The 14,632-nt window shown below is 40.6% G+C and overlaps 2 protein-coding genes across 2 annotated transcripts; both read left to right on the forward strand.

The window, feature by feature from the left end:
• The first annotated feature begins 1,772 nt into the window (after window positions 1-1,772).
• On the forward strand, window positions 1,773-6,857 carry LOC135504133 (trypsin I-P1-like). The gene is made up of 5 exons (XM_064922449.1): window positions 1,773-1,856; window positions 3,880-4,030; window positions 4,311-4,452; window positions 4,790-5,047; window positions 5,835-6,857. The coding sequence occupies exons 1-5, from the start codon at window positions 1,802-1,804 to the stop codon at window positions 5,994-5,996; spliced, it is 768 nt and encodes a 255-aa protein (XP_064778521.1). The 5' UTR covers window positions 1,773-1,801; the 3' UTR covers window positions 5,997-6,857.
• A 414-nt stretch (window positions 6,858-7,271) lies between these two features.
• On the forward strand, window positions 7,272-10,927 carry LOC135503641 (cytidine deaminase-like). Its single transcript, XM_064921796.1, has 4 exons — window positions 7,272-7,596; window positions 9,302-9,413; window positions 9,825-9,882; window positions 10,279-10,927. The coding sequence occupies exons 1-4, from the start codon at window positions 7,395-7,397 to the stop codon at window positions 10,417-10,419; spliced, it is 513 nt and encodes a 170-aa protein (XP_064777868.1). The 5' UTR covers window positions 7,272-7,394; the 3' UTR covers window positions 10,420-10,927.
• Window positions 10,928-14,632: the final 3,705 nt, after the last annotated feature.

Raw genomic sequence — 14,632 nt, forward strand, 5'->3', positions numbered from 1 at the left:
AGGTCATAACCCTGAAGCAGAACAGTGACTGAGAGCAGGTAGCGAGTGGCTTTAATAACATACTGTGGCTTATGTATTGATGAGCTCTATAGGGAATTGTTAGGCTTTGTATGATCAATGTATCTCAATAGGCTCAGGCCTAGTTTGTAACAAGTATATTCCTAGTACAACTTCTCAGTGTATTCACGAGTAATGAAAGAGTTGGTTTAGAATTTATCTTCAAAACGGTTTCTGTCCGTTGGGAATTGCCCTTTTTAGGTGTGAAGTATAGAATCTGAGATGAGATCAGACAACATAAAAGTTGATCTCAATGACACTGTAACTATAGACTATACAGTATCTACACATTATAACTCCCCAATGTAATGATGCATGATACTGTATCTCTAGAGTATAGCAATTGGAACAAACATGATTATAATGTAACTGCTATTATTTCCTTCATATTCGAAACTGCAAAACGTACACTTGTCATTATCACGGTTCCCCATTAGAAACTGTTTCTGGAAATACCTATTTGGATAAAATGCAGAAATAATTTATTTCACCTTTATTTTAAAAGTGAGTCATACTGAGATCAAGGTCTCTTTTACAGATGAGCCCTGAATTACAGAAATTACAGAAAATACACATCAATACACTTTTTCAAGCAGAAGTTGACAACCTGATATGGTGCAATACACAGATCGTAATGTTGTCTTTAAATGTGGTAATTAGGAGCATACAGCGTGTGGGCGTTTCTGTTATTTTCATGTATGTACTATCAGTGGAGCACCTTTGTTTTTTTGAGGATGCATGACCTCACACAAAGAACCATAAATGTTATTCATATTTGGATAGGCCTAATGTTCAAGTCATTTACATCATGCCAAGGGGACAAATGTAACTTTTTATATTTGCTATAATAATACTGTTTTTTTAATGCCACAATACATGAATTCTTATCTAACACCACCCCCATTCAATCCAATCAGCACAATAAACCAATGAACTCTTATTATGTTCACGTCTTGGGCTTGACTGGAGAAAGGTGTTCAATTCCCAGCTACCTCCACTCAACAATGAGTCCCAAGGTGCAATCAAGAAAAGGCTTAGAAATGGAGATAATGGAGAACACAATGTTTTGTCATGGACTAGGTCAGTCTCTGTCTTGTGTTGTGGGATACCCCATTTCATATGCATGATGGGACATAACAAAGCAAAATAAAAGGGCATGGTAGCATTATAAAAGGCGAGAGGACAACCCTGGAACCACCAGCTGGAGATACCAGAAGGCTGTGCAGTGAAGGATTGTGGCTGTTGGTGAGTAGCAAAATGCCTAGATACTTTAACATTTATTTTTGTGCATATTTTATGTAAAACATTTGTTTACTTTTTTAAGTCCATGGTTACTTACATGGGGTCAAAAGCTACATCTACTCAAATATATGTGATTGGTTTGTTAAAATAATCAATGACCTTATTACATGAATTCTGTCAAGTTATTGAATTTTACATGTGAAATTTTGTTTAAACTACACTGAACACTTTCTAAGGGAAAATAACAAGTTTGAAGAGATACAAGATGTCGTCTTCGATCATCTCAGTGGTCCTAACACGGGATGGGATGTATCTCATGTAAAAAAATCACATAATTGAGGATACCAGAAACATACTTTGATCTCTCAGAAGCTGTGTGGGATTGTGTCTCGAGATAAAACAATCCCTAGGACATCTATGTAGGCTAGAAACACTGCTATGTCATTATTGGGGAGTTCTCTAATCAAATTCAATGTGTTTCCATGTTTCAAGTGAAGTAAACATGGAACAGTTGACATGGTCTGCAGTGCTGCTCCTACTGGCTCTCTCAGTCAGAGGTAGGTTACTACTAGATCATACTTGGATATTAAATAATACTTGTAATAGGCCATATTATGTGTAAACAGTACAAATACGCCTTGAATTCTAGGAGGATGAATAAAATCCCAGTATGGTTTGGGGCAGAGTAAAAACAGTAAATAACAGTAAACAGTAAACTCTGAAAGGTAGATGCTTCTGTATGCGGCCTGTACACTTGTTTGTGAGCCTGTTTGCGTGCCTGTTTGTGTGCTGGCTGTAGAGATGGAAACAAAGACAGCAAAAGGAGCTATGATTAGCCTAAGTCTGGCCCTGAATACCCATCGTATGTTACAGCATATCCTGCTCATCACGGGTGTCAGATCCAGGTGTAACGGTTTTCTTTACTTGAAGGAGAGGCGGACCAAAACGCAGAGTGGTTATATTGATTCATGTTTAATAAAAGAAAGATAAACACGAACACTACAAAACAATAAACGTGGTAACCCAAAAACAGCCCTATCTGGTGCAAACACAGAGACAGGAACAATCACCCACAAAACCCAACACCAAACAGGCTACCTAAATATGGTTCCCAATCAGAGACAACGACTAACACCTGCCTCTGATTGAGAACCATATCAGGCCAGACATAGAAATAGACAAACAAGACATCCAACATAGAATGCCCACTCAGATCACACCCTGACCAAACAAAACATAGAAACATACAAAGCAAACTATGGTCATGGTGTGACACCAGGATCCTATGACATTTGAAGTCCCTACAGTCCAGGTTACATGATTGGACAAACATTGTTACAATATGTAATAGCATGTGAAGTTAAGCCACGTGAAACATGTAGCACACTAGAAACACATACCGTGTGACTCTGTCGACAGCTAAAAGTACGTTGTTGATGCTTTATAACAGTATGACAATTTACAGTACGCTGCCAATATCCAGCTGGTTAGTATTTGTTTGTAAATAATGAGCACAGCTTACAACTGTTTCAGAATTAACTTTGTTTTTCTAATATTGGCCACAGAGCCCTGAAGAGCATCAGGCCTCAAACATTCCTTTTTCAGCCATCTGTTAAATTAGTGTATCCATAACGGTTTTTAATGAACACTGTAAAAAATATTGTGCTAGTTCCACTTTTAAAAATGGGCAACTTTTTGCATCAGCTTTTTGAGAATTTCCAACATGGTGTATTTTTACGTATAATATATTTCACTTTTAGTGATTCACAAACACTAATATATAAAGTCCAGCAAAAACAATGGCTACGATCCAAATTAATTTGAGCAAATCCAGAACTGTCATTGTACATTAGATCTACTTAATCTTTCTGATTATGTAGATACTTTCATTGATCGTGTCTTAGTGTTAAACATGGCTTTATGAACTTCATCGCTCAACATTTTCATCCACTCTAGCAGGAATTTGTTCCACTAGCACTAACTAGTTTGATGTATTTGCCTCTGTCAAGAGCGACTTACATGGTCTTATTAATGGTGAGAATGGGTGCTCTCATCATTTAAAGTCAATTTGCCAAACAGTTTTGATATCCATTCATCATGATCCATTACACCTCATAGCATAACAAACTGTTTGATACTAATATCGAAATTAGCTTTTCATTCTTCAAACATGCATACAACATTGTGTAAAAGTATTGTAAAGTTAAAAAAAATACAAAAAATACCCACAAGCCACATGGCAAGTTGTTGGAAGAACTTAAAATTCTTAAATTGAAAGGAAATATCATGAAAATGTATATTAAACACAATTTTCCTTGTAGTTGTTTTTACACACAAATAGTTGTTTAGATTATGCATTTATTTTATGTTGAATCAAAGATTTTCGTCACAGGTGAAGTGAAGTAAAGTAATAATTATATTCACATAAAGATGACAACTACATTATTTATGTAAAAATAATTATATTTTCAAGTATAATTTACTAACCACCTGAATAATTTTGTATGCACAATGCACATGTAGGAATTCAGATGACTAATTCAGATTAATAACAAACTGTCCTCTCAATCTAATCCACAGAGACATTTACACAGAGAATCATCGGAGGACAAGAAGTCGAACGGTATTCTATCAAGTACCAGGCATCTATACAGTACAACAGGAACCACTACTGTGGAGCCACCCTCATTCGGCCCCAGTGGGTGGTGTCTGCTGCCCACTGCTGGAGACCGTGAGTACTGACTACAATTATGGGATAGTAGTGTCACAGTTGAAGGGAATAGAATGTGGTCAACTCTATCCTATTGCATAAAACAATGAACAGATGTTTGAAGCCAACAGTCAATTACATCAAAAAATGTAAGGGCCAGCTCGCACTTGAATGAGTAAATGTTTTGGGGGTGGGGAGTAGTAGTGTATCATGTTGTAGATTGTAACAATTCTATTTGCATCCTCTCCAATTCCCCTGGACATAGTTCTTACTAGATTGGATCATGTCTGTTCCTCCTCAGGGCCCAGCTGATCCAGGTGGTTTTGAGTGAGCACAGTCTGGTCGAGGAAGAAGGCTTCGAGCAAGTGTTCAACATATCCAAGATCTTGGTCCACTATAGCTACAACTACAAGACTTTCAACAATGACATCATGCTCATCAAGGTAAGAGACTTTCCATTCCATCACCATGAGGTAGAGACGTGCAGTGTTTCAATACCCATACAGGCATACCACTTACAATGAAGCTTGGGAAAGTGGTATGCGAGTGTAGATATTGGAACCTCTCTATGTTGTTAATGTGTTTCAATAATTCAGTTAGCCAGTTAGCCTAGCCACTGCATAACTTCAAATACTGCTGCAGCTTAGACGTTGTACCATAACATTGACCCGGCCCCCTTTGATCCCTTCTCTCTGATTGGTCAGCATCTGATTGTGTGCCTCCTGATTGGTCAGCAGCATCTGATGTTGTGCCTTTTTTGTGGTTGTGTGTGTGTTCCAGCTCAGTGAGCCAGCCAAGCTCAATGCCTACGTTCAGCCTGCCCCACTGCCAGAAGACGACACCCCTGCTCTCCCAGGGTACACCACCTGTACGGTGAGCGGTTGGGGCGTCACGCGTATCTACAGCTACTTCCTGTCTCCTGTGCTGCGTGCTGTGGATGTGCAGACCATTCCTTACTGCCACAACTACTACTACTGGAGGATCACAGACAACATGATGTGTGCTGGGTCTCGCTTTGGTGGCAAGGACTCCTGTCAGGTAGAGACTAGCCTAATCTTGGCTCCCAGAATCAAATATTATTTTCTTAACCTTTATTTAACCAGGGAACAATGCTGAGACCACACTCTTTAAAAAGAGGGTTCCAAAAGGGTTATGTGTCTGTCCCCATATGAGAATCCTTTTTGGTTCCAAGTAGAACCCTTTTTGGTTCCAGGTAGAACACTTTTGGTTTTCATTAGGAACTCTCTGTGGAAAGGGTTCTGCATGGAACGCAAAAAGGTTCTACCTGGAACCAAAAGAGTTCTACCTGGAACTAAAAATGTTTTTTCAAAGGGTTCTCCTATGGGGACAGGCTAAGAACCATTTTAGGTTCTAGATAGGCCTGCATGAAATGATCAATACACATCAATTACACAATACATGACAGGCAAACACAAAACATGAAAAGCAGAACACATCTGTCACAAGAGCCTAGGTATAGACTGCTATGAATAATAGAGGGTGTGGGCCTTTAAAACGGGGCCAGAGCCAATGGAATAGATTTAGTTTGGATTATGGAAATGTATAATATGGGGTTCAGATAAGGGACATCAGATGCTGATCCCCAGATCACAGGACATTCTTAAAAACCACAACAAAATAAAATATCACAATTTCACAATTTAGTCGTAAAATAGAAAAACAGACACAAAACAATGTTCTGTAAAATGTGTGGTAACTAACATGAAATTTGCCAGATACAATTGGTGTATTCACATTTTATATCCCTAACAAAAGGACCAGAGCTTTTGTTCATCATTGTGTCTTTTGTGTTATTGTACTACAGGGCGACTCGGGCGGACCCCTTATCTGCAATGGAAACTTGGAAGGCATCGTCTCATGGGGAATCAGCTGTGCCAACCCTTACTTCCCAGGAGTCTACACTCAAGTCAGAATGTATGTCAGATGGATCGACTGGATCATCAACAGTGACAACCCCAACAACTGAATCAAGACCAATGTCCAGGAAGGGTAGCACACCAACGGAAGAGAACAGTTCCACAATGAATTGAATAGAAGGATATAAATCACCATGAGGTCAAATAAAATACTACACTATTCCACTCCTGCTTGTCACAGTTTTAAACCATATGAACAAGAGCAGTGGCTGAGGCATCACATTAGTTGTGAGTAGAGGGCCAACATAGAGGAAATATTAGGGGAAGTAGCACAGAGATCCTACAGTATGTCATTCTGTGTGGAATAGCAATACACCACAATTTTAATTACTTTCCGTGTATAAGGTATGTTATTTTGGGGTCAATGAAAAGTGGATGGGAAGTAGGAATATGGAAAGACATATTCATATTCTGTTCCATGTTACTGAGGAGAGAGGTGAAAGGAAATAGTTAGTCTCTGATAAGGCAGGACAGCTGCGGAACTGCGGAGGAGTGAGGAATGCGTCTCGAGGTCAAATCAACAGATGAAGTGAGAAGAAACCTCTGGGAGGGGTGCCAGATTGGCCCACCACAATGTCTTTCCTACTGTCGTACTTTTAAAATGTATTTTACCTTTATTTAACTAGGCAAGTCAGTTAAGAACAAATTCTTATTTACAATGATGGCCTACCGAGGAACAGTGAGTTAACTGCCTTGTTCAAGGGCAGAACAACAGATTTTTACCTTGTCAACTCGGGGATTCAATCCAGCAACCTTTCGGTTACTGGCCCAACGCTCTAACCACTAGGCTACCTACCACCCCAGGTAGAATAAAGTTAAATAAAGTTTAAAAAATATATATATATATGCTTGTGTAATCATGCCTTTTCTTTGCAGCTGTATGACCTAGTGGGTGAATAAACTTGGCATGAGCTTTTTGTAGTTGTCCGTTTGAATTTTTACTCAGTTTGTTACATTTTTACCCTCACTGCACATACATGTGTCAATCAATCATAATTTACTAGTACTAGTTATAAAGATTTGGTACAAGTCTGCAGGTATAATCAATAATGCATTATGATGCATGCTTTTGCATAATGGATTGTAAGACTTGTCATACTCAAACAAATGAGCCATTATAATTTAAGTAACCCCTGTTTAAAAGGAAAGACATTAGCCAGAGTAAAGTAATGATAAAGTTTGGGGTCAATTCCATTTAAAATCAGTACATTCAGGAAGTAGGAATTGCCCCCCAACCCTATATGGTAATGATCTCTTTAAAAGTCATTACACACGCTAGGCTTCCCCTAAAGAGTGGGCCAGTGCCCCTCCCACCCTAGACCATGTGTGAGCTGTGGGGCTCTTAAAAACCTGTTTGTTGGGTACAGCTTTCAACCCATCCACTCTCTATTTTCACCTTTTATCTCTCCTTTTCTCTCTCAACAGACACTTACAAAGAAAGTGTTGGTATGACAGACTTCAGGATCGGTGAGTTAAGGGTAGATGGAGCAGACACAGAAGCCAGGAATCACTCGAGTGAAGAGGAAAATGAGGATTGGATTAAACCTCTTATTCACCAGTCCCAGGGGGCTAAAGAGTTTGCCTACTGCCCCTACAGTAAGTTCCGGGTGGGGGCAGCCCTGTTGGCACATGATGGGACAGTTTTTACAGGTGAGGGGCTTTAAAATAATATAATAATAGTATAATATAACAATAAGAATAAGAATACATGGGTTGGGAGCTGATAAAAATGCTTCAATTTATTTATTTAGTATGTTGAATACTGCCGTAACTCTTCAGGTGGCTTAAAATAACTACAGTCATGATCATTTATAACAATGTTATGCACCATGGAATAAAGAACATTTATTGGTATTCTGTTAAGGAATGGAAATAGAAAAATAACATAACAACAGAGAGATACATTTTTAAAAATATAACTTTGAACATCCTTTGATGTTATAAAGTTTGTTCACAGGACAGAAAATAAAGTCAGACAGGCCAGAGGGTAAAGTCAGTTCAGGCCAGAGGATAAGGTCAGACAGGCAAGAGGATAAAGTCAGACAGGCAAGAGGATAAAGTCAGACAGGCCAGAGGATAAAGTCAGACAGGCCAGAGGATAAAGTCAGACAGGCCAGTGGATAAAGTCAGACAGGCCAGAGGATAAAGTCAGACAGGCCAGTGGATAAGGTCAGACAGGCCAGTGGATAAAGTCAGACAGGCCAGTAAATAAAGTCATACAGGCCAGAGGATAAAGTCAGACAGGCAAGAGGATAAAGTCAGACAGGCCAGAGGATAAAGTCAGACAGGCCAGAGGATAAAGTCAGAGAGGCCAGAGGATAAAGTCAGACAGGTCAGAGGATAAAGTCAGACAGGCCAGAGGATAAAGTCAGACAGGCAAGAGGATAAAGTCAGACAGGCAAGAGGATAAAGTCAGACAGGCAAGAGGATAAAGTCAGACAGGCCAGAGGATAAAGTCAGACAGGCCAGAGGATAAAGTTAGACAGGCCAGAGGATAAAGTCAGACAGGCCAGTGGATAAAGTCAGACAGGCCAGAGGATAAAGTCAGACAGGCCAGTGGATAAGGTCAGACAGGCCAGTGGATAAAGTCAGACAGGCCAGTAAATAAAGTCATACAGGCCAGAGGATAAAGTCAGACAGGCAAGAGGATAAAGTCAGACAGGCCAGAGGATAAAGTCAGACAGGCCAGAGGATAAAGTCAGACAGGCAAGAGGATAAAGTCAGACAGGCCAGAGGATAAAGTCAGACAGGCCAGAGGATAAAGTCAGACAGGCCAGTGGATAAGGTCAGACAGGCCAGTGGATAAAGTCAGACAGGCCAGTAAATAAAGTCATACAGGCCAGAGGATAAAGTCAGACAGGCAAGAGGATAAAGTCAGACAGGCCAGAGGATAAAGTCAGACAGGCCAGAGGATAAAGTCAGACAGGCCAGTGGATAAGGTCAGACAGGCCAGTGGATAAAGTCAGACAGGCCAGTAAATAAAGTCATACAGGCCAGAGGATAAAGTCAGACAGGCCAGTGGATACAAACAGGATATTTCTGATTCAGTTTTGGTTATGTCTGTTCTGTTGTGTCTGTTCTGCTTGAAGTCACAACCCAGACATTTTAAAGATGTCGATTTTAGGTAGATTTTCTACATTCATGTTCAGTGCAGGTCATATGAAACATGAATATATGTGACACTAAGATTGCCCTTAGAAGCATCAAATTGAACCCTCTGAGTGTGAGTCAAGAATGATAATTGAGAGTAATTTATTTTATAGTGTTATTAAATGAAAAAATGTGTTCTGTTTTTAATGTGATGCCCTTTCAGAGATTCCAGAAACTCTTACAAATGCAGAACTTTTCTTAACAGGATGCAATGTAGAAAATGCTAGCTACAACCTTGGCCTCTGTGCAGAGAGGACTGCTATTGCAAAAGCTGTTTCCGGGGGATACAGAAGTTTTAAGGCTATTGCCATTGCCAGGTACATACTTTTTAAAACTTTGCCTTGTTTCTGAGTAAACAACAGTCAGTTGATCGATGATGTCTGAATCGCAAAAAAGTATTGATTCAGTCATCCTGTTGATTTCATCAAGTTAAGATTAGTACATACAATTATTAATGACCCCATCATAGAGTTCATTGGGTTTTGCTTCCCCTCAGAGTATGTTGATGGCTATAAACCATTCTACTATCAAAGTCATGCTGATATAAACAGTAAATTGGGGTATGTCTTAGTCTTCCTGAAATGTTCAGTAGATAATTAATAGAGAAAATACAAAAAAGGTTTTCTGCACAACTATAGTATTATGGTCAACACTAACTATATGGGTGCACACAGTACTAAAAATGACCATTGAGGGTAATGTTGTTAATGACATGATTGATTTTGTAGTGACCTGGAAGACCAGTTCATCTCACCATGTGGAGGTTGCAGACAGTTCATGAGAGAGGTACATAAATGATTTATACAACTTAGATATGTGAATGAGTGCATTGATAATGGAAGAAAGGTCCGATCCAGGAAAGCAACATGTTGTTTTAAAATCAAAGGTACATCACACAGCCTGAACCAGTACCTGGACATGAGGAGACAAGGTCTCTGACGCCCAGGATCCTTCAATTGAAAGTCCCATTAACCAGCTCTGCAAACGTTATAACGTCAAAATATGTTCACTACCACAAAAACATGCAGTTTCACAGAACAGCTATCGTCATTACTGCCGTTACGCTCGGTCTGTACTTCCAGAAAAGGTCTAAGTCTCCTCAAACCCAGGTACTGGTTCACACACAGCCATGCATCTATAATGGAAAAATCTCAAATAATCTAATTTCCCTTTTCTTTGGAGTTTGGTGATCATTGGTCTGTCTACCTATCCAAGCCTGATGGTTCTTACAAGGAAATGACTATAGAAGACCTGCTTCCTGTGTCCTTTGGGCCAGAAGACCTGAAGAAAAAGAGATTATTCACCACAGAGAATGGGTCATAATAGTATTCACCAGACAAGAGGCAAAACCAGAATCGTAAATAACAGCATTACAGGTCTGTGAAATGTTAGACTGCTGGGCTGGATAACGGGCTGATTTGCCAGCCATTAGGACTATACAATTTATTAGTTGAATAATGTTATTGGATATTCTTTTTCTTCTGTCTGTACCTTTGAAATGAGGAAAATCGGTCTCAATGTGTTTTCTAACAATTGTTTGAAATGCAGTAAATTACATCAAACGATATTAAGCTACACAGCTCATAATCACATTAGTATTTGTTGATGTATGATATGCGAGTGCTTGTTTGAAGTATGAAGTATCAATGTTGAAAATGCATTTTGATGTATTTCTCATTAATATTGCAATATTTTAGGACATTTGTGTACAGTTTTGATTGTTTTTAGGCCTATTTGCGTCATTTGCTGACACCAATAACATTGTCATTGTCTCTTTAATTCTAAAAACAGGTCAAGTAAAAAATAAAAAATAAAACGTCATGTGACACTAAGAAGCACGTTCTCTGTGACTGTTCCAGTTTGTTTACGTAACTATTCGTCCTTGTGTTGTGTAACATTGGGAAGGTAGTTTCCTGTTTGGGAGTGGAATGGTATCAAGCGCATGAAGCGAGACGGTGAATGGTGGTTGGAAGAGCGCGCGTGTTTGAAATGGAAAAGCGTAGCGCTAGCTTTTGATAAAGAAGAACATCAAGACGAAGCAGCTGCTTTATAAGTGGTATGCAGTGTTGAGTAGTTGATCTAGAAGTGTTGGAGAGACTACAGAAAGATAGGGAGGGTGTTGATCCATCTGATTTGTTTAGAGACGTCTGGATTTAATTTATTTTATGTTTATTTATTTAACCTTTATTTAACTAGGCAAGTCTGTTAGGAACAAATTCTTATTTACAATGACGGCCAAACACGGATGACGCTGGGCCAATTGTACACTGCCTCATGGGGCTCCCAATCACAGCCGGATGTGATACAGCCTGGAATTGAACCAGGGACTGTAGTGACACCTCTTGCACTGAGATGCAGTGCTTTACTTGGGAGCCCACTGTGCCACAGGATATTGTGGTAATTTGCATAGATGGTTCAAAAGATCCAAGGACATGACATACTGTGTCAGCATTTGTAGTGCAGGAGTGTGGGGTGGCAGTCAGGAAACGTTACAGATCATCTGTATGTATATATGACAGAGCCGATGGCCATACTGTTGGCCTTACAGTGGATGGAGGAAGTCAAGCCAGACAGAGTAGTTATTTGCTCTGATTCATGTGCAGTGTTGATGAGCCTCCAGTCCTTTATATCACGTAGCAGACAAGACCTGCTTTATAAGGTGCTACAAACCCATGGCTGGATTAGACAGATGGGTATACAGATAAGATTTACTTGAATCCCAGCCCATGTAGGGGTTGGAGGGGAACGAGGCAGTTGATGTACTGGCTAAACAAGCACTTAGTAGTGGGGATGTTGTAGTTTCAATGAGCAAGGCAGAGGCAAAAAGCCTGACATGGACAGTGATGGTGCAGAGATGGCAGGAGCAGTGGAATAGAGATACTAAGGACTGGCATTTATTTCAAGTACAGAGTCGGAGAGGAGGACGGCAGGAAGGGACAGAAGAAAGGAGGCTAATTTTTACAAGATTAAGGGTGGGACACAGCCGGTTGAATAAGTCTTAAATGTGATAGGAAAGCATCCAACAGGAAAGTGTGATTATTTGCCAGGAAACAGAGACCGTGGAGCATGTATTGCTACAGTGTGGGAAGTATCAGAGGGAAAGAGAGAGGCTGAGATCTAGTATGAGGGAAAAGGGGATACAGGAATTTAGTTTAAAAAGTATATTGAGTCGAACGTCATTAGATCTAGTCTAAAATATTTTGTAATATTTTTTAAGAGCAACGGGGCTGGCAGGTAGGATTTAGTTTCTCCCTGTCTTTGGCCCATACTTCAGTACAGTAAGTGGTGGTAATGCGCCATCACGTTGGATGCTACCCGCTGATAAACCCCACAGAAGAAGAAGAGTGCTACATCCTGATGTGTTCATGCTGATTGCACGGAGATGGTGACAGCCGGTTAAATGGCGTCCCTTGAGAAGGCAAGAACAAGATGTACGTCAGGAGAAATGCAGTATTATCACAAGGAGACGTATACTTGGAATACAGAGGAGCAATGGAGGGCAAAAGAGAGGCAGAGGAGGTCTAAGAGAGAGAGGAAGAGGGTGAGCTTGAGTCGGTTAAAAATGGTGGGAAAAAGGGAGATGATTTGTTAAAGAAGAATGGTAGAAAGTGTAAGCAGAGTGAGCTGAAGACAGGAGGAGAAATGGAAGTGAATGAGGGTGAAGTACCTGAGCTGGTAGGTGTGGTGAGGTTCTCTGACCCCTAGGCTTGCACCAAGGGTCAGGATAAAGATGAGTACATATTTATTTGTTTAACCCATTTGTAGTTTCAGGGTGTGTGAAAACAGAGTTGGGTGCTGTGGAATCGGTAACCAGAAGTGGTCTTGTGATAATTGTGTTTCTGCTGGTCAGTGGGAGAAGGCTCTCCGTGTTAAACGAATGGGGGGCAAGATATGTGAATTGTTTTGCTCTCAAGAAAAGGCCACCGTTGAAAGGAGTGATTACTGAGGTAGCGGTAAATGTAAAAGTTGACCAACTGAAGGGGAAGATTCCTGGTGTTTGGGATGCTCGTCGTTTGGTGCTACTCAGACAGGGTGGCGTGAGTGGTGAAACAGAAGTCATTGTCTGTTCTTTTGAGTTTTGATGTTGATTCTTTTCCCAACAAAGTGGTGTTAGGATATATAAGGTATCCTGTATGAGCTTTTGTGATGAATATATTACGTTGTTACAGGTGTCAAGCTTATGGGCATCTGACAGTAGTGTGCAGAAGTCAGGTTCCTTGGTGTGCAGAAGGGCATGAGACAAAGGAATGTGTAGCATTGGGGAAAGTAGTGGTATGTGTTAAATGTAGGGGTGCCCATGGGGTTGGGGATCAGAAATGTCCCGTGCGAGAGGCAGGTTGTGGTTTCAAGGGTTAGAATAGTGCAGAAGTTGTCATATGCTGAGGCAGTGAAGAAAGTAGACAGATGGGTTTAGGGGGAGGGATCCGGAGAGGAGTGGTGTGAGTAGTAGAACTGTACCAGTACAGAGGGATAGGGCAACAAGTCATATATGTTTGAGTAAGATTGGATTTATAGCAATGGTTAACAACTGTACGTACTGCAGGGAGGGAACGTAAGTCGCAGAAAATTGAGGTTGTGGTGGCAGCTGCAGAGAGGTATTTGGGTGTGCGAGACTTGACATCAGAAGAGTTACAGGGTGTGTTAAGTAATGGTGTCCCATCCTTTCAGGTTGTTGACCTGAGGGGTGACGAAATAGCACTTGGAAAGTTCCTCAGCGTACACATCACAGACAAACTGAAATGGTCCAGCCACATAGACAGTGAGGTGAAGGAGGTGCAACAGCGCCTCTTCAACCTCAGGAGGCTGTCACCTAAAACCCTCACTAACTTCTACAGATGCACAACCGCAGGGCTCTCCAGAGGGTGGTGCGGTCTGCACAACACATCACCGGGGGCAAACTACCTGCCCTCCAGGACACCTACAGCACCCGATGTCATAGGAAGGCCAAAAGGATCATCAAGGACAACAACCACCTGAGCCACTGCCTGTTCACCCCGCTACCATCCAGAAGGCGAGGTCACTACAGGTGGATCAAAGCTGGGACCAAAAGACTGAAAAATAGCTTCTATCTCAATGCCATCAGACTGTTAAAGAGCCATCAACTAACACAGAGAGGCTGCTGCCTACATACAGACTTGAAATCATTAGCCACTCTAACAAATGGATCACTAGTCACTTTATTAATGCCACTTTAATAATGATGTTTACATATCTTGCACTATTCATCCAACATGAATATACTGTATTTTATACGGTCTATGCCGGTCTGTCATGGCCCATCCATATATTTATATGTACATATTCTTATTCCATCCATTTACTTAGATTTGTGTGTATTATGTAGTTGTTGTGGAATTGTTAGATTACTTGTTAGATATTGCTGCACCTTCGGAGCTAGAAGCACAAGCATTTCGCTACACTCGCAATAACATATGTTAACCATGTGTATGTGACAATAAGATTTGATTTAAATAGCGGAGCAGTATACGGGAGTTGTACTCCAGTCGAGTAGATGGCGGTAATGCAACATTTATTG

Source organism: Oncorhynchus masou, chromosome 18, assembly GCF_036934945.1.
Source record: "Oncorhynchus masou masou isolate Uvic2021 chromosome 18, UVic_Omas_1.1, whole genome shotgun sequence".
Taxonomy (NCBI): domain Eukaryota; kingdom Metazoa; phylum Chordata; class Actinopteri; order Salmoniformes; family Salmonidae; genus Oncorhynchus; species Oncorhynchus masou.

Coding starts and splice junctions, on each gene's coding strand:
- LOC135504133 (XM_064922449.1), top strand. CDS start 1,802: ATGGAACAGTTGACATGGTCTGCAGTGCTGCTCCTACTGGCTCTCTCA. Junction 4,453..4,789: donor ATGACATCATGCTCATCAAG/GTAAGAGACTTT, acceptor TGTGTGTTCCAG/CTCAGTGAGCCAGCCAAGCT. Junction 5,048..5,834: donor GTGGCAAGGACTCCTGTCAG/GTAGAGACTAGC, acceptor ATTGTACTACAG/GGCGACTCGGGCGGACCCCT.
- LOC135503641 (XM_064921796.1), top strand. CDS start 7,395: ATGACAGACTTCAGGATCGGTGAGTTAAGGGTAGATGGAGCAGACACA. Junction 7,597..9,301: donor TGATGGGACAGTTTTTACAG/GTGAGGGGCTTT, acceptor TTTTCTTAACAG/GATGCAATGTAGAAAATGCT. Junction 9,883..10,278: donor GCAGACAGTTCATGAGAGAG/GTACATAAATGA, acceptor TTTTCTTTGGAG/TTTGGTGATCATTGGTCTGT.